At 42.1% G+C, this 25,496-nt stretch overlaps 1 protein-coding gene across 1 annotated transcript in view; it reads left to right on the top strand.

Annotated features, from left to right (window-relative positions):
* The window catches only part of NFATC3 (nuclear factor of activated T cells 3), an 80,722-nt gene extending 56,178 nt beyond the window's left edge, over positions 1-24,544 (top strand). The window contains exons 7-10 of the mRNA XM_060254514.1: positions 671-726; positions 1,368-1,494; positions 2,799-3,866; positions 20,914-24,544. Of these exons, the coding sequence (XP_060110497.1) occupies positions 671-726; positions 1,368-1,494; positions 2,799-3,866; positions 20,914-21,038 (1,376 nt within the window). The 3' untranslated portion in view covers positions 21,039-24,544. The remainder of the gene's footprint in view (positions 1-670; positions 727-1,367; positions 1,495-2,798; positions 3,867-20,913) is intronic.
* Positions 24,545-25,496: the final 952 nt, after the last annotated feature.

The raw sequence follows: 25,496 nt of genomic DNA, 5'->3' as shown, positions 1-25,496 counted from the left end.
TCCTGGCACTGGGATTCAGATGTTTTTGCTGCCTCTGAATGTCAGTGGCTAGTAGCTGATGATGAATCTGTCTAATCCCCTTTTAAAGCTGCCTGTGCTTGTGGTCGTCACTCATCCTCTGGCAGCAAATTCCACATTTTAATAACTCGTACATAGAAGTGTTTCCTTTATTGCGTCCTGAATCTGCTGCCCAACAACTTCATTGGATGCCCACAGTTCTAGCATTTTGGGAGAGGAAGGAAAAGTTCTCTCTGCCCACTCTCTCAGTCCCATGCATAATTTTTGTAAACTTCTGTAATGTTTCCCCTTAGTTGGCTCTTTTCTAAAGCCTCGCTTCGATTCTGGGTCTTCTATGCTATGTCAGAATAGCGTTGTTTGGTGTGGCGACTGCTCTGCTCCCCTTCAAGTTCCTTTTTGAAGCTTCCTTTATACGGTGCTGGCCTTTCTGTGCTGTCAAGTCCTTTCTTCTCCCTTCACCTTTTGTTCCAGCTTTTCTCAGCATGGCTACTGAAGTCTTTGTTCTGTTTGAAAGAAAAAAAAAACACATCTTGTTCCCAGATGAAAACAGCTATTAAGAATTTTTGTGGTTTACGTGTATTTTTATCTATCCTTACCAGCTGGATGATTGTGGAACAATTTGATACTTAAACTAAAACCTTTCTTTTGCCAGATGGACGACCTCAGTGGGAGGTAGAAGGAAAAATAATTAGGGAAAGGAGTCAAGAGGTGAGATCTTTTAAACGGGGGAATCCTTGTTTTAACTTGTCTTTATTTTCATATTTGTATATAGTAACTATTTAGACAAACGTTGCATAGTATGGGTATCCGTATCTTTTTGTTAGAAACCAGGAATCTCTAAGGAAAAGTGATAGAAGTTCACTGGTGTTGTTCTTTAGCAGGTATGCAAATGTGTTTACAGAACTTAGGAGCTGGCTCTGAGGAGGGGAGATCCTGCTCCTGTTGGTGCCTTCTGCCCCCCCTCCTGCCAGCAGCTTACAAACAGTGCTTAACTGAGAAATGACAGAGCCCATAATGGCCTGCTGGATGTTATGCAGAAAGTGACCAATGATAAATATAGAGGGCAGGTGACAAGGGACACAGAGTTGACTGGATTGGGGTGGCTACAGCAATATGAAAGTAGTTGGTGTGGTGGCCTTGGTGGTCTTGCTATGGAAGGCCTTTCCAGGAAAAGGAAAAAGGCACCACCACTTAAAAGGCTCTGCTCTGTAGCCTAACAGCTCTTACTTCAGGACACGGCACATGCATCCTGCCAGATGGCAGGATATTTGGTGGCTTCTGAGAAGAAACTGCTTTCTGAAATGAAGGTCTGCCCTTGACATGTAAGTTTATTCACTTTTTTCATTTAGGCTTCAATTGTTCTTGAAGTTCCTCCATACCACAACAAAGCAGTTTCAGCTGCTGTCCAGGTGCAGTTCTACGCTTGCAACGGCAAGAGGAAAAAAAGCCAGTCTCAGCGTTTTACTTACACACCAAGTATGTGCAACTTCCTTTGAGTGTAGCGCGCAACAAGATTTGGGCATACTTGTTTGTTCAAAGCTTCAGTTCTTTAACTGGATGTTGTCCAAATGGGCAAATTAGGGGAAATTATTTTGCCCATTCAGCTGGATAATTGGCTGCAGTAAAAACTGCGAGTACTTCCAGCTGTGCATGCTCCTACTTCTCCCACCACCTGTGTTATGGCTCTCTAGGATTATGATTCTAGTATTACTGGGTAAAATGAAGGCAGCTCCTTGAATTTCATCCAGTTTTCATGTCTGGGTCCAAACACTACAATCCGCAGACCAAGATCCTTTTACAGTCAGTGCTAGATAAATGTATTATAGTAAGGTTGGGAAGAGGATTGCCTTGGCTCTACCTTTATGAGGGGAAGGCAAGGTATAGCTATTTTAATAAACTTAAAACTTTAATAAAACAGGAAACAACTTTTGCAAAAAGATGAGAAGGTCGCTGCTGGATATAATAAGTACAAGTGCAATTCATTTTGTTTTAGTTTTCTAAATTATTTCCATACTGCCTCCATACATACTATTGGTTCTTTTGTAAGTGGCCTGTGGGGAACGTCTGTGATCATATCAGTCTCTTATTTGTGACATACTTTTCATTCCCAATATTTTTTCACAATAGAGAGCTATGTTATCTTGTTCGTATGGACAGAGTATTACTACTTGGAGTGAAAAAATCTGTAAAGTAATGGTATACAGAGTTGTAAAATAAACACTGTGTCAGTATGCACAGACACATATTTGAAAGTAAATTTTGTTTTCTTATCCTGACTATCGATAATAGCATATATAAATAATGTCAGGAAATAACACTTTGTGGCTGATTAAGAGGGAAAGCTTCTCTAGCCAAATCTTTGCCTTGATGCCTTAAGAAACCCTGTTCTCTAAAATATCGAGTCTGCCTATAAAATGGGACGGGAGGGGGGAGACGTCTATCTGTGTACTAGAGATGATGTACATTTTTCTTTTTATTACAACAGTTTCATTCTCACATACTAAGTGGAGATATAGCAAGTGATTATACACTTCCTTTGCATGCAGAAGATTCTAGGTTCTTCTGCTTCCCTTTAAAACAGGATCATGAATAGGACTGCTGGGGAAAAATAGATATAGGTATATTTATTGGTATTTTAATTATTGCTGTTTATCTCTATTGAGAATATTGGGCAAGATGTGCCATTGGGTCAACTTGAGGCAGTGCAGCTTTTTATAGGGTTAATTGTGGTGAACACTGAAACTTGTGAATCTTAATTCACCGATTCCCTAACTTTACAGTTGTCCTGAAACAAGAGAACAGAGATGAAATGGATTTGTCTTCAGTTTCATCATTGTCCCTGACCCATTGTGCTGGTGTTAAAGGACTCCCTTCTCTTCAAACTCAGCTGTCTTCACCAGATTCAGGGCTCTCCCATGAGAGTTTACTTTCTACGTCACCTAGGAGCCTTGTATGCCCAGTTCAGCAAGCATATACACCCATGGTATCCTCCTCGGTATCCCAGCTGCCGCACATCCAAGGTCGAAACATTAACCCAGGTGAAGAGCATCCTGTTCGGTCTCCAGCTGTAGTCCACCAGTCTTTTCAGGTAACATCAGCACCTTCTGTGAGGCCTTCCTACCAGCCTATGCAATCAAATGTTATGTTTAACGGACAGTCTGGTCTTCCCATGAACTCTGCCTCTGCCAGCCACGGATTTGATGCAATTTCATTTCAACAGGATGCAGCAGCTGTACCTCAGTTGATAAACCTTAGCTGTCAACCTCTACCACCAATGCCGTATCACTCTTCAAATCTGGGTTCTGTGTCAACTTCAGCTGTAGCAGGCGGCCATCCATCATCACACCCTGCTCAACAAAGACAATCGTCACCTCATCTGCAATCGATGGGGTACCACTGTCCAAATCCTCGGCAGAGTTCTGCCGCATCTGCAATGACTCAGTCCCTTGGGCATCCTTCTGCTCAGCTTCAGCAGGTGGCTTACCATTCTTCAAATCCAGGTAACACTTCCTCGCCATCCCCCAAATCTTCTCATTCTATGGTCCATTCACCGCGATCTGGACCGTCTTCTCCACAACTGCAGCCCATGGCTTACCAGACTTCTAGCTCAGGACCTGCCTCCTCACCCCCACCTCCAACTACCGTTAGTCACTCTGGACAACAGTCGCCTCAGGCACACAGTCCAGGTTTAGGAGGAATTGCTGCAGCTTCTTCCTTGATACATCATAATGTTTGTGATGCATCTCCATTTTCACCAGAGGAGACAGCAGCTAATGTAAAGCCTGAACCTGAAGATAGAGAGCTGAATTTTCAGACAATAGGGCTGCAAGACATCACCTTAGATGATGGTAAGTATTGTTTTGTGTTTGGTGCCAGAGGTTGAATGGGGTGCTGACTTTTGGATGGATTCCTTTCAAGCAAGCCTTGGTGTATGATACTTTGGAAATTTATTTATTTACTTGTTTGTTTCAATTTCTATCCCATCCTCCCATATGAATTTATGAAATTTCTTGTTTGCCGCAGAGTTGCGGGAGGGGATGAAAGTGCAGTCGGGAAAGTACACATTTCGATATTGCTATATTGAATTGGGTCCATTCAGCTTTTTGGCTGTTGAAAAAGGAAGAGAGGGTGTGGTTTGATCACCAGGAATGGCCATGTTGCCTGCTTGGACCAAAGTCATGTGAGCTGAGGACACTTGTAAGGAGGGGAATTGGGCAAGGTCAGGTAAAAAGCTGGATGGATCCAGCCCTGTCTGTGGAAATCCCTGTATTCACATGTCTCTTGTGCAGAACATTATGTGTATATGTGTGCATAAAGAGGCTATACCTTGGTAAGCTATTTAAGGTAGTTTTAATTTGGTGTTTTGAACTTGCAGAAAAAGGGCTTAGGAAAAGACTTATACTAGCGGATTATACAGTTTGTTTTCAGATTATATTGAAATAGCATAAAATTGCTTGGGGCAACTGTGAACTAGCTAACTCATGTTTTTGAAGTGCAAGTTTTATCCATTTTATGTTTTACCCTTTCAGAGCTACTAAGTATACAGAACTTTGCCTTATATACGTGTTTTAAAAATAACTAGATTTTAGTCCACTATCACCTTAGAGACCAGCAAGATTTTGGGGGGATAAACTTTTGAAGCTGAAAGCTCACTTCATCAAATCCCAAGGAAGCTTTGACTCTCGAAAGCTTCTACCCCTCAAATCTTGCTGATCTCTGAGGTACTCCTGGGCTCTAATTTATCTCTTCTACTGTAGACCATGGCTACCTTCCTGAAACTATATTAAAAATAATGTTGGATCTCTGAGTAATATATTCACAGTGAAAAACATGGAATAACACAAAAAATGTGTATTTCTAAAAACTGCTTCACAAACTAGCAATGTAACTTATTTGATAAGGCTGATCGCTGTGTCTGGCTGGCTAGAATAATTCAGATCTTAAAGCATGCGTGCTGAGGAACTCAGCAATATGGAAGGATGTATTCAGTTAAGTCATGTGACCCTTTCATTCTGCCATTACAAAACATCTAATTCAGTGGGTTTGTTGCTACTTCCATAGTTCTATTGTGTCCTCTCCTCTTTTATTATTCCGTTCTAGGCTTCATAAAAAACCCCTTCTTGCTTATGATTTGAGGTTCTGCAGGTAGGAGTTTACGGTTCTCCTACTCCTTTCACTCTGCTGTGATTAGGAAGTCCTGGCTGTATTTCAGAGTCAGAGGGAGGACTTCGTGGAAGATCAGAATGCTGCAGTGCTGAGGCAGAAATGGGGCAGAAGAAAAAGAATTCAACCATGGCATTCTTGGCAAACCCCAAATAACAAAGGAACAGGGATAGTGGATTTGATTGTCTTGGGCTTCTTGGGGCTTGGGACAAGCAAAATATTGGACGTCTTGAAGGTTAGATGGAAAGATTTAAGCTAATTGTATAAAGAAGACCTGATAGATGTTGTTTACCTTGACTTCCAGAAAGCTTTTGATAAAGTTCCTCATCAAAGGCTCCTTAGAAAGCTTGAGAGTCATGAAGTAAAAGGACAGGTCCTCTTGTGAATCAAAAACTGGCTGAGTAATAGGAAGCAGAGAGTGAGTATAAATGGGCAGTCTTCGCAGTGGAGGACGGTAAGCAGTGGGGTGCCGCAGGGCTCGGTACTGGGTCCCATGCTCTTTAACTTGTTCATAAATGATTTAGAGTTGGGAGTGAGCAGTGAAGTGGCCAAATTTGCGGATGACACTAAATTGTTCAGGGTGGTGAGAACCAGAGAGGATTGTGAGGAACTCCAAAGGGATCTGTTGAGGCTGGGTGAGTGGGTGTCAACGTGGCAGATGCGGTTCAATGTGGCCAAGTGCAAAGTAATGCACATTGGGGCCAAGAATCCCAGCTACAAATACAAGATGATGGGGTGCGAACTGGCAGAGACTGACCAAGAGAGAGATCTTGGGGTCGTGGTAGATAATTCACTGAAAATGTCAAGACAGTGTGCGTTTGCAATAAAAAAGGCCAACACCACGCTTGGAATTATTAGGAAGGGAATTGAAAACAAATCAGCCAGTATCATAATGCTCCTGTATAAATTGATGGTGCGGTCTCATCTGGAGTACTGTGTGCAGTTCTGGTCGCTGCACCTCAAAAAGGATATTATAGCATTGGAGAAAGTCCAGAAAAGGGCAACTAGAATGATTAAAGGGCTGGAACACTTTCCCTATGAAGAAAAGTTGAAACGCTTGGGACTCTTTAGCTTGGAAAAACGTCGACTGCAGGGTGACATGATAGAGGTTTACAAGATAATGCATGGGATGGAGAAAGTAGAGAAAGAAGTCCTTTACTCCCTTTCTCGCAATACAAGAACTCGCGGGCATTCGATGAAATTGCTGAGCAGACAGCTTAAAACGGATAAAAGGAAGTACTTCTTCACCCAAAGGGTGATTAACATGTGGAATTCACTGCCACAGGAGGTGGTGGCGGCCACAAGCATAGCCACCTTCAAGAGGGGTTCAGATAAAAATATGGAGCCATAGTGTGTGTGTGTGTGTATATATATATATATAAAAATTGCCACTGTGTGACACAGAGTGTTGGACTGGATGGGCCATTGGCCTGATCTAACATGGCTTCTCTTATGTTCTTAAGTTCTTAAGAATGGAAACATTTCTTGCTAATTTGTTACAGTTGTTGGTTTTGCTGGGGTGGGGGCGGGGTTGATGCTGGTGCACTGTCTCCTCTGTCCTAATCTACATCTTTCCAGTAGCCGATTGTATTTAAAATTAAGAACTGGGGTTTTTTGTCAATGTGTTCCTGTTAGAATGAAGGAAATAGGACCTTGGCAGCTACAGGATCAAAACGGTTAACTGATTGATTTTAGCAGATCACTTGACCTTGTCACCCAAAAGCATTTGTTTTCACAAAGCAAATCAGACTGTTTGCTCTATGCCTGAGCACTGTAACACTGTCTGCTTTTTAAATAAGAATGGGGAAAGCTCTGTTCTGCTCACACTTACATCTGACACTCTTCATACATTGCTTCCAAAAGAGTCAAAAGCACATAGAGAATCTAGAAGACCTTACTGGGCCATGAACCATATCTTTTAGTCTAGTCTTACTGTGACATTTAGCAACAGAATAGCTAATGATGGTAGATGATTTATAATAGTGATAGATAATCACTGGAGATTTTCTTCACTGAGTCCAGTAGTTTCAGTTATTTCAAAGTAAACTCATTGTGATGAGTAGTTTTAGGCTTGTGGTAACTGCAGAAGCTGGACTTGTCAGTACTTTATTTGCAAGACTAAACTGAGACTACTAAGCTACTTACTCATAGGTAGAGTAATGGCCCTCCTTTCTCCATTCAGTATTCAAACACAGCAAGTTACTGGTGGAGTTCAGCTGTGGTGTCCACTTCCAGAGTTCCCTTTGAGGAGAGGCTGTGTCTCAGTGATAGAGCACCTACTTTTCGTGCAGAAAGTCTCGAGTTCAGTCTCCAGCATTTCCCATAGAAAGGATCAGGTAGCAGGTGATGGAAAAGACCTTGGACTGAGTCCCTGGAGACCCACTGCCAGTCAGAGTAGACAAGACTGACCTTGGTAGACCAAAAGTCTGATTAAGTATAAGGCAGCTTCATATGTTCATGTAAGTAAAGCATAGATTCCAATGTAGAAAAAAAGATCTTGAATTATATATGGAATTAAAACACATTTAATCTTTTATTCATGTGTCACGATGTTTTGAGATTTATTTTTGCAACTTTTTTAGTGTAACAATAGCTCAATGCTGCCTTTGTTAACCAACACATGATGCTGCCTTATACAGAGTCAAGCAATTGGTCCACTGATGACAGTGTTGTCTTCTCTAACTGGCAGTTGCTGGCCAGGGTCTTGAGCTGAGGTCTTTCGTATCTCCATTACCTGATCCTTTTAACGAGAGATGCCAGGAATTGAACCTTGAACCTTAGGCATGCAAAGCAGATACTCTAGTGCTGACCCATGGCTTTCTCTCCTACCAGTTTAAGCGGTTATGTTATCCTGGTTATGTTCAGAATTAGATTGATGGATCTTTTGCTGATCATCTTTCACTTCCTTTTCTGTTGCATAAAGCTGCTGATGAGAAATCCAAGCATTTGTTCTAGATCAAAGCCAGTCTCCCTTGAAATGGGTTCTCTGCAGAATCAGTGTGCAATGAAAGTAGTCCATTGGCCCATACTGAAGCTAGGCAAGGGCATAGACTGGGACTGCCCAGTTTGGTCCAGGGCTTGCAAACTGATGTCCTTGAACTGAACCTTTGAACAAAACCCCCACCTGAATGGAACCAGTTCGGGTGGCATCAGGCCCTGCCCTAGTACACCTGCATTACCCAGAAGTGACGTGAGCATGTTGGTGATGCAGTGACATCACTTATGGATGATGTGGGAGTGCCAGGGGCAGGGCTCAATATCATCCAGAAGTGGCATGCCAAACTGAGCAGAAAAGTTCGATGAGCGTTTGGGGGAAGTCACCTTCCCTGGACCTCACCTCATGAACTCTGGACTGGACAAAGTCTGGCCTGGACTTAGGCTTGGGTTCAGGTCTGTGCCTATCCTTAACTGAAGCCTTATTTAATTTAGTTCACTAATAGTGAATTGTGTCTTTGCAGGGATCAGTGATCAAGAGCAGAGTCTGGAAACTAGTTGGCTAGCCCCTCTGAAGTTCATGTGCCAGAGGGCATAATATGTATGCCTCCAGTGCAAGCAAAGACTGGGGAGACCTGAATTGAGATCTTCATTCAGCCATGGAGCTTATTGAATGACCTTGGGTAATGGCTGAGAGTTCTGAGGGTTAAAAAGACAAACACTGAGCCATATAGGCAGTTGATCAGTCTCCTGAATCTGTGTTGACAGAGATATCAGAGAGAGAGAGAGCGAGAGAGTGCTGCTTGACTGTAACTTGCTTTTGAAGGGTCCACTGTGCATTTGCATGCGTTGATCATTGTGTACAAACCACCATGGCAGTGAGAGAAATTTGATCTGATGGAAACTGTGAAGAAATGCTTCCCCCCCTCCCCCGGGAGGTTTGAAAAGAGCAAAGCCTCCATTTTGCATTTCAACAGTTCTTTTTTCTCTGGGCAGAGAACAGGCAAGGAGAGGGGAAAAGTCTCTGGACGTACCTCAGCCCACCTTCTTACAAATGCTAATAGGTCTAGACAGTGGGATGTCCAAGGTTCCCCCTTCTCATCCCTCTTCCTCCTAGCATGAAACAGAGATGGAATCCTAGATAATCTCCAGGAAGAAACTGCAGGAATCACTTCCTTGACCTGTCCTGACTAGGTCAGTAGTGGAGAAAGAGATGGTGGTGGAGAAAGAGATATGATAAAACTCCTTTAAACAGGAAGGAGGCCTCTTTTCCTTGGGTACTGCGTCCATGAATATACACAGACCTCTCCTCAGGGATGTCAGACATGCGACCTAAGGGTCAAATCAGGCCCCCGGAAGATTCCTATGAGACCCGCTATCAGGCCCACTGTTATCTGCTTTCTTCTCTCTCTCTTGCATCACAACTTGCTTTGCCAGGATTGCTCAATCACACAGGAGCTACAGAGCGAAGCCTCTGTTTTCTCTATTGGCTGACCAACACATGAAGCAACTTATATACAAAAGCTTGCAGTGCCCTGCCATTTCTTGTTTTCCTCTGGGTCTTAGGCTCAAAGGAATTGACCCTAAGATTTCTTTAATGAATATCAATAAATCAAAAGTAGGTTTGCAACTTACAGACACATATCTGAACAACACCTGAACACCATACTCAAGATTGCTATAGCACAGACATTGTCTCCAGATCTTGATGCAATAATTCAGAGGAAGAGGTGTCAGTTATCATAAACTATTAAACAAAATATTGCAAGAGTGCTAATCTTTTTAGCATATTTTAAGTTTTTAAAAAACCTTTGTGTTTGCGTCCCTTTATAAATGTTATATCTCCGCTATCGGGCATTACGTTTTATGACATACATGGCCCAGCCCAACAAGGTCTGATACATGGCCCTCATAAATCAGTTTGTCACCCCTGTTCTAGCTAGTCTTGGCTTTAATTACCCACATCTATTGTGTACAGTGCTGATCAATAAATTAAGGGCTGTGCTCAGTTTGCACAACTTTTATATGTAACAGATCAGGTCTTACATGGAAGTAATACAGGGCAGCATAATTCTTGCTTTAATTTCAGTCATTTATTAGAAGATCTCATGCAGGTTACAGTGCTGCTTGTGGAGTGAGACTTTTTCTTCCCCCCGCCCCAAGGCATGTGTAATTCTTGTCTTTCTGGTGTCCTCTTGTTCACAAACCAGCAATTGCAGTTGGTTTCCCCACAGTACAAGGTAATTATATCCTGGCCTGCTGCTATACTGGAAGTTGACATGATACCACTTGATGGTTGTGTACAACAAAAGATAGAGCTAAATATATTTTACTGCCAAAGCTTGTATAGTTACAGGGACTTGCAGACTTTTGTATGCAGATACAGATGCATTGTGCAAAAAAAAAAAAAGCACAGGCTGCACTGTTAGCTTTGTTTTCCTTGAGAAGTAATTTAATGTTGATAATGGGGGTGGGGGTGAGGTGGGGGGGGAGGGATGCATCTGTGAATCTGTTTGCCAAAACCAGTAATACTTTTACTTTTGCAAATGATACATGCAGCCCAGTTCTGGCCACAGTACAGAAGTAAGTTTGGCAGCTAACAAAAAGTATAACGATTAAGGATTCAGATAAGTGCAGTAGATCAGTAAAACAACTCAAACCTAATTCCTGCAACAGCAAAGCTAAACTAATTTAAGTTATAAAACCAACAGCCAGAAATGTCCACAGTGCCTCGCTAAGAATGCTTAGAGGATTGCAGTCCGAAATTTGGTTCAGTGGTACATGTTGTGCTCCTATTAAGGAATGGAGAGAATGAACACAATGCAGGAGGTGGCCCAAGTAACCTTAGCAGGTTCCTATCTTGCTACTTCAGAAAACAATTCTGTATACTGTATGTGAGGATCAAGGCAGATTCAGTTGCTTCTGTTTTAAGTTGAGGCTGGTGCATATTCCAGGGATGGTATTCAAAATATAAATGTGGTATTATGGTCTTGTCACCCCATCTCCTCTATGGTGTTCCTGCTTTCAGCCCCATCTGATGCTTGTGTGTTTCATATTTGTATAACAACCTTCATGAGTAAGTCTAATGCATGTAAGTTGTTGTGTCACTTGTTATAAAATCAAGGTATGCTGGCCATACTGTTAGTGGTGTGTATATGCAGATGTGAAATGTTACCATCATGGGGGGCGGGGGGGCGGGGTGAGTTGGCAAGCCTACACTCTTCCACTGTGCATATATGTTACAAACATCAATATAAGACTTAGGTATTTCCTTTATTTGAGGGTCCTGTTTGTTGGTTTGTTTGACTTTATAGTGCTTTAAAATGTCTTGATTTCACTTCTGGTAGTTTCTTCTGGAGATCATATTTACTCAGCTGACTCATTTGTCTTTTCAGTCCTTTTCACTGAAGGATGAATTTAAATACCCAGCAGTCTTGAGTCCTCCTTATTTAAAATAAACTTTGTCAGCATAAATTGGAAAGGAGTAGAAATCATTTCCATGTGGATTCATTTATTCTAAAATTTAGAACTTTTATCAGCAGTTTTCCCAAATGGTTCTCAATAAAAATAATTATATAATTAACAAAGGGGGGGGGCATTCTGTGAACTTGTGGGAGTGGAGGAATCCTACCATCTCCTGCTATCTCTGCTTTTCCTTCTTCTGTTCTTCCTCTTCCCTCTTGGAACAGATGTGTTTGGGGCCATCCAGCTGATGGGGAAGGGGCTTCGAGCTGAAAGTACAGACACCCTTCTCTTTCAGATTGCTGTCAGTGTTACAGGTTGCCAAGCAGTATCAATGTGGTGGCTGAGATCTTGCAATATAGTGTCACAAGATCTCACTTGGTATTTCTTTTTCATTGGTTGCGAAGCCTGCTCCGAAATCTCTTGTATGAATTTGGAGTTTTTACATAACCCAGTTTATGTATAGAATTCAGATTTTTCTTCAAGTCTGCTGATTTCCCCAGCTTTGCAGAAATACCTGCCCAGTTCACAAGTGATACTGTTGTATGTTGATCCACATATGGTGCCAATTTGAGAATTAGATCCAACAAGACTCACAAGGAAAGAAACATCCCATCCTCCCCTCCCTTGCTGCCCTCACCCATTTTTTTAGATTTGTTCCCCCTTTCACTGTCAAAGCACTTTGGTGCTGCTGTGTGTCTTCATCTGCCTCCTCAGTTTCAGCTACATTTTTGTCCAAATTCTATAGGCTACAACGGAGTGTGCAGAAGCTCTTGAGGCTCCTTTCAAAGATCTGGTTTGGGGTACTTTGGGGTAGTAGTTAAGAGTGGTGGACTCTAATCTAGGGAACTGGGTTTGATTCCCCACTCCTGCACATGCAGCTGCTGGGTGACCTTAGGTCAGTCACAGTTCTCATCCCCACCTACCTCACAGGATGTCTGTTGTGGGGAACAAGACTGTAAGCTGCTCTGAGACTCCCAAGTGAAGGGCAGGTTATAAATCCAGTCTCCTCCTCTTTTTCTTCTTTTCCTCCCCCTCCCCAAACAAGGTGAGTTGCACAGCTCTTTCTTCCAAGCCTCCTGAGCTCCCATGAGGGGAGGGGGGGAGGATTTAGTCAGTTCTGTCAGAGCTGTGGCTAATATCCAGGACAAAAAGCAGGAAATACTTCTCAGTTTCTGCGGAATTGAACCATTTTCCCTAGTCAAATATACAAATATTTGCCATGAAACAAACTCATGAAAAATCATCTTGGCTGTGGCAGTTTGCCATTTGACTGAGAACTCAAAGGTGTTGCTACGCATCTGAAGCATCATGGTGTTTTCCTGCTGTCAGCCTCTTTGTGATTCTCCCTATTAGTATTGAACTTTATATTACTTATATAGTATTGGACAGAGTATTAAAGCTGCAGTACTGCAGTCCTAAGCTCTGCTCACAACCTGAGTTCGATCCCCAGCGGAAGCTGGGTTTTCAGGTAGCCAGCTCCAGATTGACTCAGCCTTGCATCCTTCCGAGGTTGGTAAAATGAGTATCCAGCTTGCTGGGGGGAAAGCGTAGATGACTGGGGAAGGCAATGGCAAACCACCCCGTAAAAAGTCTGCCGTGAAAACGTTGTGAAAACAACGTCATCCCAGAGTCGGAAACGACTGGTGCTTGCACAGGGGACCTTTCCTTTCCATCTGAAGTCAGCTGGCAAAGGACTAAACTGCACCCTTCTGAAGCCCATGGCTGAGCCTTCCTGTGGTCAGAAAACTTTAGATCAGTGTTTCCCATTTGCAGGTACCAGGCCACGGAAGCCTCACTACCAGGTCACAAGAAAAGCCAAAGATAGCCCCGCCCCCAGCAAAGCATGAGCTGTGCTCTGCTTCCTTCCTTCCTTCCCTCGTCTCTCTGTTGTGCAGAGAAAAACTAGCCTTGAAGACTGACACAGGCTGCAAAGCCTGAGCTCCGTTTGGCTTCCTTCCCCCGTCTCTGTGTTGTGCAGAGAGCAGCTAGGCTGCCTCTCCTTCCTTCTCCCCCCTCCCCCCTCCCAATGTTTGAGAGAAAAGCTGGAGTCCACTGGCACTATAGACCCATGAAGTGTTCTTCAAGGTATGAGCTTTCATGCACCTTGCAGTATGTTATTTTGGGGAGATTTCCCCGGGAGGCCTGAGCAGCAAAGAAGGGGGGATGTTTTATTCACCCGGGAGGGGCGGGGAGTGGGCATTCCAGTAGCTATTTTTTTTTTTTACCAAATGACCCCTGGGCAGAATTGTTGCTGGCTGGGGCCATCAAATGGTGAGTAAGGCTTGCTTTCTTTCTTTCTTTCTTTCTCTTTCTTTCTTTCTTTCTTTCTTTCTTTCTTTCTTTCTTTCTTTCTTTCTTTCTTTCTTTCTTTCTTTCTTTCTTTCTTTCTTTCTCTCTCTCTCTCTCTCTCTCTCTTTCTTTTCCTACAAGTGATGCTCTGTCTGTATTCTTGGTGCTGGGGGGTCAGGGGGAAGCAACAATGGGAGGGCTTCTAGTGCCCTGGCCTCACTGGTGGACATTCTGGTGCTTTTTGGGCATTGTATGAGAGAACCTTGGACTGGATGGTCCACTGGCCTGATCCAACATGGCTTCTCTTATGTTCTTATGTTCTTTCTTTCCGTGTCTTTCTTTTCTTTTCTTTTCCTTCCATTTCATTCTTTCCCTTTCTCTTTCTTTCTTTCCTTCCATGTTTCCTGGATGAAACTTTTCTGTTCATCATACTGTTGTTGCAGACATAGGAGCTCTGCCAATGAAAAGTTGGCACCCCCAGTTGTAGCCAGCTGACCTTTCTATGAGATTTCTGTGTGAGTGAGTGAGAGTGAGAAGTGTGGGGCAGAAAGATATTAATGGAGATTACTGCTGTATATCTCAACAGCACTGAAAGTGATGGTACTATGAACCTGGCACCATTTTATTGATCCTGCTTTTAACAGCTGTCTGACACCAAAATTAAACTTCTCCTGTAGCTATTAAAAAGGATGAACGAAGTTCATTGGCTAAATATCTGCACAACGGGTTGCTTTTAAAAGCATGGGAAAAACAGCCAGCAAAAAGCTGCAAGCCCCTCATAAATATCCTTTTTGGGATAACTGCAGAAAAGCTTGTGTGAACTTCTTATAACTTGAAATTAATTCATTAATTGCAGTACAATTCTCTGCTACCTTTCACAGCAATTTCCCAGTGTTTCAGCCAAAGAAAAGTATGAAAAATAACTCTCAAAAGATTTTATTGAAACCACGCAAGCTTGGTTGTAACTTGAGGCAGGGTGTCAGTAGTAGCAGCTGAAGGAAGGGCCTACTAAATGTGTCAGCATATTTTGAGGTACAGCAGCTGCCAGGGCCCAGTGTGGGTGGTACACAGTACTGGCATTCCTGATGGCAATGGCAACCGCACTCCCAACTGCATATACTGGCCAGTGCTGTTGAGGAAAGGGTATGTAGGTGGTGCAGGCAACTGAACATGGGCATTAGGAGTGCTTACAAACTGGAGAAGAACACACAAAGGGAAAGATGCATGCAGGTGTGGGGGTGGCAAGAGAGGACTCTGGGAATGTATGAAAAGTTGCAGACCACCCACTTTCCACCCCCATTTTTCTCAGCATGAGTTTTGGAGAGATTTTTCTGAAAACGAAGTTACTTCAGAAGAAGAGGCAGGTTTGGGGGAGTGCCCTGAAAGTGACATCACAGGAAAAGGTGGAGTTTTGGTTCAGTGTGCCCCAGAAGTGACATCACTTGGCCCTTGACCTGGAAGTGATACCAAAGGAAATGACATGATTCCTGTCTTCCAGCTCTACCCCCAAAATCTCCTGGCTCTACCCCCCAAATTTTAGTGGGCCACGAAGGAGAAATGTAAAAATAACCGGACCACAGGAAAGAAAAGTTTGGGAACCCTGCTTTAGATAACAGCAGCTGTTGATTCGTACAGGCACAGTCAGAGGGCTTTTTGCAACAGCTGAAAACAAGGAAGTGGCAGGGAAAGCGAAGTTGTAGCAACTTCATTGTTCCTCTCTAGTGCTGCAGTAAAGTGCTACTGAAGAGTTAGCGAGCGAGCGAGAATCGGTGAAAAGCTGGAAAAGAGTCTTTTGGGAGTGGATTATAAGAGCTACAAGCCCTTTGCAGCATCTGACCACATGGATGGGCTCCTGTGTAACCTACTCTGTTAGTAACATTAAGGTCTTTTCTGAGCTCTCTTTGGACTCCCTGGTCATTGCGGTGTCAAAAGTAGAATAATTTTAAAGAATAATTTTAATTTTAAAGAATAGTTTCCATAAGTTGTTTGTTTAATATACTGCTAAGCCTACTGTTCTCCCAACAGTTGGCTTCCAAGGGTGGTGGTGGGGGGCAAAATTAAAATTAAAAATATGCAACAACTAAATCCATAAACCAGCTAAACCATAATAACTTTGATCTCAGAACCCTTGTCCAGTCTTTTTGTCCACAAGGTGAGCTTCCTTTTATTCACGACTTGGCCCCAAAACAGTGTTTCACCAGCTCCCAGATTCCTTCTTAAACCTGTTTTGCAGCATCTCTTTAAGGTCAGTAATGTGGGGGCCTTGTTCACCTTTTCTGCAATGCTTTCCTGGAGTAACAGGGTGGCTACTGAAAGGCCCATGTCCAAACAGGGACTAGTTGCACCCTAGCAAGAGACAGTGAAATGTATGGAGTAGAGTTGAGGAATTCTGCTGAGCAAACCTTTTCAGCTTCTTGCATGGTCCCAGCACAGATTCAGTGTTTCTCTAATTAGTTGTGTGGACATGTCAAAAAGTCACTTTATACATTCTGGGCAGGATTAGTTGCATTAGAATCCAGATGTGGTTGTGCAATTTATTATTTTTGTGTGTTTAACATAGAAGTGACCTAACCTCATCTGAGGCAGAGAATTTAGAAAGCTTTTGTCCCCTTGTTTTCCTTCCAAGAGTAAAATAAATATCCCGTTTTCAACTCCATTCAGCATTCTTGAGTTAATATTTTTATATAAGTTTATTATTTTAAAACGTTAATATGAAGTACAGATCTTACCTTCATTTGGGATTGCCATTAATTACTTCAGATGATAAACAACTGAAACCATCTCTTCCCTCTGCTATATTAAGTTTCTCTTGTCTTGGGACATGGGCTTTTACCATTTGAAACCAAATTTATAGAGGGACATTATAGTATGGGGTTAGAACATTGGAAATGGATCAGGGAGATCAGAGGTGAAATCTCCACTTCTCATGACACCTGCTGGGTGACCTTCAGCTGGTCATTTTTTCAGCCTAAGCTACCACACAAGACTGTTGTGTTGTAAAACTGAAGAAATATATTAGCCTCTTGCAAGAAAGGTGACATAAAATGCATTAAACCACCTAAAGTAACTAACTAAATATTTGTGAAGCTTGCCTTTATATATTCTTCTACTTTAAAGATCAAAAGGCAAAGCAGTTCATTCCAGCAACTTCATCAAATGTCACTTGCCATCTGTTCTGCTAGCAACTATACTCCCTCAAAATAATTTCTAATTGGTCAGCAGGTAATTAAGTAGTCTGGGATTCTAAATCCGCAAGCTCATGCAAACAGGATTCCTATTTTGCTTTCCTTCCTCTCAAAGCCTGTCATGTAGAATCACCACTCCTTCCCTTGAGTATGCCTCTGAAAATACATATAAACACTATCCGCTGGAATCCCAGTAAAAATCCTGCACAAATATATTCTAGGCCTTTCTTACTGATGCTTTTACAAGTCCAGTATTTATCAGGTGAACTACTACTGTGTGTGTTCTTTTCAAAAACATTGACTCCTTCTTTCCATGCAAGTAACCAGTCTACCAGCCTACTTTAAACACAGTTCACTTAGAAGTAAATGTTAATCCCTGTACTTCCTAATGGTGTGGATTGGTCCTGCAGTGAAAAATTTGGCTGTTGGGGTGGCCAAGACTTGTTAGTAGTTTGTGTGCTTAGGATTAGTGCAGTGGACAGTCAGTTCTCATAGAGTTCCCATATAGGGATGGGCATGAACTGCATTTTTGTAGTTCAGTTTGTGATATGAATAGGGTTGCCAGGTCATACCTAGCTCTGGGTGTGGACTCCTCTTGCATGTGTAAAGTGTGTGTGATGCAATGACATCACCTAGAAGTGACACTATTGCATGAGGCACGTTGCTGGGGGGACGCTTTATCACTTAGGAAAAAACTGTATGATAATCATAGAATTTCCCCCCTAAATGACAGAGCGTCCCCCTGGCAACGTGCCGGCTGCGATAGTGTCACTTCCAGGTGACATCATCATGCTGGGCTGTGCTGGTGCTCTTTGCGGGGTGGGGCTCTCCTGAGTGGCTAGCTTCATGGCAGCACGTTGGGGCCTTTGCCCCTGTGGGAGCTGGGAAACCTATTTATGAACCAGGAGATTGGTTTACAAACTGACCTGGTTTGTGTTGGTTCATGAGCCATTTAAAGTTTAAACCACTGCTTTTTGTTCCAAAGGAAACAGAAAGCAGGGGACCATTTAAACCAAAGAGCTGAGCTCCCCATTGCTCAGCTATTTTTTGTGAAGAACAAAAAACAGGGGTTTAAAATCCGTTTTCTGCTCTTCATGAACCACCATGCACTGCATCAAAATTCGTGAAAATTCACAGAGGTTCTTCAGTTTGCAATGATTGCTCCCCAAACCATAAGCAGGCCAACGTTTGTGACAATTAGACACAATCAGCTGGTTCGTGCCCATCCCTATTCCTGTATGTTTTCAGACAAAAAGTAAAAGTGAGATTTAATCCTTCTGGATCAACAGAAACTGAAAGCCAACAGTGGTGGTTCTAAATTTGCCTGTGTTATTTTAAAAATATTTGTGTACTCCATCTCTCAACCATAGCCTTCTGGGATAGCTGCCAGTGACTCACCAGATAATAGCCAATATAAGTGCAAGTTAAGGCCATCAGCTTCGGCAACATTACATGAAGAATTTTTTTTACAATATAAAGTTTTTAGTAAATCAAATTACAAAGTCCAACAGTAAATTTCACATAACATATTGTGCTTGCCAACCAATTTATATTCTGTATATCAATTTAGGATAGATACATGAGATAATGAAGCATGGATGTGTAGATTTGCAGGGGGTGGGGAAGTGATTGTCCACTATCCCCCCCTCAACTAAAGAGATAAAACAAGACTGAAGAAACTGCAGGCTGCAGACTTTGATGCTTCCACCATTACTGGATGTGGGAGCTCGAGAGAGCCTGAGTCTTTGGAGCTAGGACAAGTTAATGAATATTTAACAGTTCTGAATACAGACTAGAGTATTAATGGAAAGGATGCATAGGTAAAAAGGAGGTGGAACTTTGTCAATGGCAGCTGTTACTCTGTGTGTGAGAGTGGAAGCAGACCCTGCCCGCAAAGTTTCACAAGGTTTGCTTTCATCCTGCCATGACTTAAAGGCAACATAATACTGTTCTGCCTTTATGCTTTTGGGCTTTGTTAAGCAAAACTTGTAGGAAAACCCACAAAAATCCATTGAACAATTAATAGTAGCCATCTCACAATGGAAGCACAGAACACAGTGCAGAATCTAAATGGAAATTGGCAGCAACCTGATTCCAAATCCATCTTCTTTGTTGGAGTCCAGTGTTTCCATTTTTTATCAGAAATGCAACAGTAGCAAGCAGCAGCAGCCGCTGACTCAAACAGCAGCGGGTTCAATATCTTGCAGAATCCCAAGGACAGCATGTTATTCATAACTGGTGGTGTATCAGATTGATATCACTACACTATTTTTGTACTAAAGTATTCATTAAGACTAGTATTGCAAAAAGGACTCTTTAAACACTCTTTGGTTTTAAACAATTTATTACTAACATATGGTTACAATATCTGTTTATGTCATTACTATCCCTAACCCATAACCAATCAGAGTTCAATTTCTCCCTTTTCTTATACTCATTATTAAAAAGGAAGAAACAAATGCTGACCAACTTGATCAGTGTATGGGCATGACCACTGTAGAGGCCTAAGTGTGCTGTTGTACACATCTCTATCTGTCAAGTACTGGGAATATGTGTGCTGGCCAAAATTGGGTTCCAGTGGAGCCTATAACTCATCCCAGATCAGCCTCATTGTGAATCAGAGTGAAGGGGAGACACTAGAGCTGGGGGAGTGCTGAAGGGAGGACTTAAGCCAGAGACCAGAGCATGCTGCAGGCTTTCCCTCCCCTTCCCCTGCCAGTGAACATTCCCCACTAGGACTTTAATCCTACTTCAGTCCTGTCCCTGAAATGGCATTCTATACTAAACTTGTGTTCACCATGGGGTTTTTTTATTATTTATTTATTATTTTTTATTTCTAGCCTGCTCTCCCCAATGAGTGGGCTCAGGGCAGGTAACAAGAAGTAGCATATGAAAACATCAAGCCATTTAACAATAAAATTAAATATCAATTTAAATACAGATTAAAATATTAGTTAAAATGATCAAGATGGTGGCATAAACTATTATCTCACATAAGTCCCCACAGCTTGGAAAGGCAGATCATAGGATTGCTTTTGCATGATATGAAGTGTCATGGGGACATGCTTTGATGCATCTGTTTCCAAGAACTTGGTGGCCCTCTGCATCTCTATGGCTCATGCCTGGAGAGACAAAGGTCATCTCTTGAGAAAGGCTGTTTCCTGTTCTTCTGAGTTCTTATTTGTTTGCATGGTTGGATTCTGTAGAGACACTTTGCTCTGGCCAAGAGAGCCTTTCCTTGTTGCAGTAGGCTCTTTCTTCCACCAGACTGGAATGCATGTCTCAGGGCCAGCCTGACGACCAGGCAAATCTAGGAAATTGTCTAGGACATCAGAGTTAGAGAAGTGCCAAAAAGCTTGTATGAAGTTAAGGGAGTGCTGCTTTATACTGAGCCAGTCTGTTAAGCCTATGGCTGCCAACAACCTGGAGCAAAAAATGTCCTGCCTATTTAATAGAGGTTCAATGGGATGACTTCATTCTATTGACTGGAAGGGTGCCAAAATCATAGCGTGCCTAGGGTGTCAGAAATCCTTGAGCCGTCCCTGGCACCTCTGCTAGTGGGACAGATCAGTGGTATCTGAGTGCTTTAAAAATGGATGGATAGCTGATGAATCCCACCTGCAGACTCCCCAAACTGTCTCTTTACAGATTTATATTGTTGAGAAACTTAGTGTCTATGGTTTCCCCCTCCTTTTTTAAAAAAACAAACAAAAACAAACAAACTAGCATTATGAATCTTTAAACCTTGGAGCTGTAATGTTATTTAACATGAGTGAATATGTGGGGGGGGGGGTTTGTTTGTCTAGCAAATCTTCACAAGAACTGGAAAAACATATTGACTTATTTTTCTCCCTTTCAGTGAATGAGATCATAGGAAGAGACATGTCGCAGATCTCTGTGTCCCATGGCACGGTCGTGGCCATCCATCCTCCGCACACATGCCCCACGTCTCTGGAGGCAGGCATATCGGATGCCGTTCAGTAGCAGCTCAACTTGGGGGGGAAGCAGTCCGGACCACTCCGCACTTTCCTCCGAAGACCGCTTCATCCTTTCTGTAGATTTTACTGTGCTTCCGACTTTGTGGCCTTGATGATTTGGAGCGGTTGTGGCTGTTCTTGGGAGGGAGCAGGCAGGGGGAGGAGGGATGTACTTCTGGCTTGGAGACCGAGCACTCTAATTCTAGCTTCCCAGGATGTTGTAAACATTGGCAAAAATGGACACACAGAGAACCAACACAAGCAATTTTAACCATGAAAAAAAACCCACCACCACCACCACCAATGAGCTTTGCTTGTTTTTGTGCGTTTAAATAGAATACTTTTATATTAAGTGCTTAATGTATGGAGAAATAGTTTTTTTGCTCTCAATATGCACAGTACTGAATGTGGGGGGGATTTTTTTTTAAATATGCATCTTCATATGCTGCTTTTTCCTTAGGAGAGTTATTAGGATTGTAATATAAATTTGTATACCTTTTGGGGGTCATTTTGAAGAGCCTTTAAGCTTATAATGTTTAAAACAGAAGTTGTTTTTTTAAAAAAAAAAATACATGACATCTTCCAGAGGCACAAAAAGTACCCTGTCATCTTAAGCCAATGCCTTGGAAGTCTTGTGTATAAGATTATTAGCATTTTCTTTGGATTTATAGGAAGCAAAGCCAAATGTAGGTCTGTGTTCTTTATACATTTTTTAAAAAAATGTTTGGTAGGCTGAAAAGAGACCATTCCATCATGGAAATATTGGGGTAGAAATGACATTCCAAAATATAACTTTTTATAACATTTTAGATGATCCCCCTAGCTAGCGCAGGCCCCTGTAACAGAAACAGCTTTATATGTTCAGAACATTTTCTAGAAATACTCATATAAGCAGGGAACTAAGATGGGGAGGGTGTTTAATACACACATCTAGAAGTCCTACTTTATAAGAATATTATTTAGTCAAAATCATTTTAAGGAAGAGTTATCCCCACAGAAACACAGTTTTGGAATCCCTCAGGTAGGGTTTTTAACTCCCCCCTCTTTTTGGTGGGTAAACATATTAAATCTCTTTCTCAAACTTGCTGCTTCAAAATATTTTCTTGATGGGATTGTGGTAGTTTATGTTTTTTTATAGGAATTGATGTTGTAAAGTCAAATTAGGTGCAGCCTGAAGTAAAGTGGGTGAAACTGATACATTATGAAATATTTCAGATTTTGAAAAATGCTCTGGGCCTGTCTGATATGGACCATGATGGGGTATGTGGAACCCGAATGTTTAATATCAGAATCACCACCAGAGAGGCTTGATATCACAATTTCTGTTGCTCTTGTTGTAGGGGCAATAGTCTGGTGACAATGAAAGCTGGACTGTATTCGCTTTTGGCCTGCCTAGAATGTGAAGCTCAAATGTTAAAAAAAAAAAAAAAAAAACCCTCTTGCTCATTCAGGAGGTAAAAAATGAACTCCCTTACTTTTTTGATGAATTGTATTTCCACCAAAGTCTTAACTGCCTCTGCATTTTAGATTCCCCAGTCAAAGTGATCCATAAGTAGAATGGCCCTTTACTCTCATACTGTTGTCAGCATGCTTACAGTTTATTGGGGCCGAAACGTCTCTCCTGGGGGGGACCCTCCAGGAAACCTGCAAACAGGAAGCCACAAGTGTCTAAGTTTCTCCTTCTCCTGTGAAGTAGTTTGCATGAGCACTTGCATTAAAGGGGCATTGATCAATAGTAGCCCAAGTAGGGTATCTGTAGCCCACGGACCACCAGTTGCCTGCCGTTCCATTATACGTCAAGCACAATACATAAAGATTTGTTTCCCTGTACGTTTGAACAGAAAAACAATTCTAACAAAGCACTGTGTTAATTTTTAGAGACAGGAAGCCACGTACACGCTTTTGCTAGTATCCACATATTTCAAGTGGAGGACAGGAGGCTGCTTTCGTAGGAAAATGCTATCTTGGATATCTTAATATGGTGGACATCTCATTTATTGTGGCTCGCACCTTTTAGTGGTAGATCCTCTCTGGTACCTCCTAAGATGCATTATATTCCCATTTGTTAGGGGCCCCTGCATTGCATTGCCATGTTTTGAAATCAGAAGGGTCAGGGGTAATTCTGAACTCAAGAGAAGAGTGGTGGTGCTGTTGTAAGTAAATCTGTTCCCTATTTTGCTGACCTTTTAATAATTTTTTTTTTTTTAAAAACCCTTGGAGTATGGCTAGTTACATTTTGTAGCATTTCACTCCCTTGAACTAGTATAAGCGATTGACCTTGTAACGGTGGCTATATTCCAGTTTTTGCTCATGTATGGGTCTGCAGTAGTTGCAGGGAGATTTCAGGTTTCTGAGCTTTTTGTACTCTGGGGGGTGGGGGGAGGTTTCTGCTCCTTGATGGGTAGGGAGGTGAAACCTTTTCTCTCTAAGTCATCCTAAGTAGTTTTGAATCTATATTGTACCTAAAATGTGGGAACCCAAATAAATCCCAGCTTGCTATGCACTAAATGGGCAATCCACCAAGCTCTGCATGGGTCACGACCTCTCTCTGCTTCAGCCAGGTCAATACTGGCACACCTTGCAACCTCATGGAGACACAAGGAGATTTTGTGGCAGTGGATTTGGTGGAATGCTCATGAACCTTCTGATGCCTTTTCAAATACCTTGATGCCTGTAGAAGTAAAAATGCTTTCCTATTTAAAAAAATAGATTTCGGTACTAAAAATTGTTGTATTTTTGCCTTGTAAAAGCTTCAGTACAAGGGTCTTAATTTTATTTTATTGCTTGTGTGATGCTATAGGTAAGACTGTTGATCTTGTAAAATGTAGTGGGTATTAAAAGCACATGCTCTCCATCAGACTATGCAAATTTACATTTTTTTTTTCAGTAGCAGCCTGAGACAGGCACTTTTGCTAGCCTCCTCCCACCTCAAAATTGCTTTCAATGATGGAGTCCAAGTCTACCAGGGAAAGCAATGATGAAAAATCACTCTTTTACAAAAGGGGTAGGGGTTTGTTAATCAGATGTTGGGGGGGGGGGGGGGCAGTTTGTGGCCCATTGGATATGGGTTGTCAAAGTAGTTTTGGTTTTACCAAAGTTTGACCACAATCTGACACTCGTAATAAACTCTTCATTATAGAAATGGAACTGCCATCGTTTTTAAAACCAAAGATTAAAGAAGAGGAAAAAAAATGACACATTTTGTTAGGATGCAAACAGAGCTTTGAAAACTCTATTTTTGATACACAGAATGAATGTCATTCCTATAAGGTTTGGAGATTGTTCAGAATTTAAGTTTTGTATTTAACAATGTGGGACAATTATGATTTAAGACTAAAGGTTACATTCTAGATGTTTACAGATCCTTGTATTGTAATTTTAATGTACATTTTGTGTATTAAACCTTTTGTAAGTTATGATTGCAGTGCTACATGCAGAAATACAAAGGGAAGAACTTGCATTTTAGGCTCTTGAATCATAGTGTTGAAATAAAGAAGAAAATGCCTAACAATGTCTCTTTCTATCAGTGTGTATTCTGTTGTGAATCATGCTCTGGTGTGTTTTCCATGCGCACAAAGAAAGAAGAAAAAACTTTCATGACTATGTCAGACTATGCAAACATCAGAATTTATCCCTTAACATGACCAATCTGGATGCTTCTGCCTAGCAGTCAATGATGGTCCTTCAGCCCAGCAGCATGAGAGCTCGGGTTTGTAATTTTACCCTGACAAATGCCAGGAGATGTTAGTAGTAGTGCCTGGGGAGAGAGAGGGAAGTGATGTCATGTCCAGATGATGACCAGATGGCCTCTCCAGTCACTGCAACATTTACCATATAGAACAGTGGAGACTTTTTTCCTGCCCTGATCAGTTCTTCTAGGGTGGGGAATTGGTACTGGGAGCTGCTAATTTTTAACTCCAAGTGGGTAAATGGGAGGCCTGCTAGTGAGATCTGCTATCCTTCTCTATGGCTGGAGCAATACTGTAAAAGACCCAACGAGTCCCAAACACACAACTAGCTTCATGACAGGTTTTCCCATTGTTGAGAGAACTCAAAAAGCAAATTTTGCAATAGCACTTGAAAAGCTGATCTGTGTTGAACTCACATCAGCGATTCTAGCAGCTGTCTTGACACATGGAGAGCTTAAGGGAAGTCAAAGAGTAGTTGACTCTAGGGATGGGCATGAACCTGGGAAACGGTGGTTTATGTTGGTTCTTGGTTTGTACCATTGCTCAAACCAGTTTGTGGTTCAGTGTCTTCAGCAGGCTCTCCTCCACCTGCCCTCCAATTTGAAGACTGGATTTGGAATTTCCAAGTTATAGCCTTTCAAAGCAAGTACCCCCAGGAAACTTCAGCTCTCACAACTAACTCTTCTCTCTTTGTGCTGCAAAATGAAAGCAGCTGAATCAGGGTGTCTGCTCCCATAGAACAGAATGAGAGCTCCATGATTGCTATAGGTGCTTCT

Source organism: Heteronotia binoei, chromosome 14 (genome assembly GCF_032191835.1).
Source record: "Heteronotia binoei isolate CCM8104 ecotype False Entrance Well chromosome 14, APGP_CSIRO_Hbin_v1, whole genome shotgun sequence".
Classification (NCBI taxonomy): domain Eukaryota; kingdom Metazoa; phylum Chordata; class Lepidosauria; order Squamata; family Gekkonidae; genus Heteronotia; species Heteronotia binoei.
The sequence above is the reverse complement of the archived record's forward strand: the minus strand, read 5'-3'. Positions and strand labels throughout refer to the sequence as shown.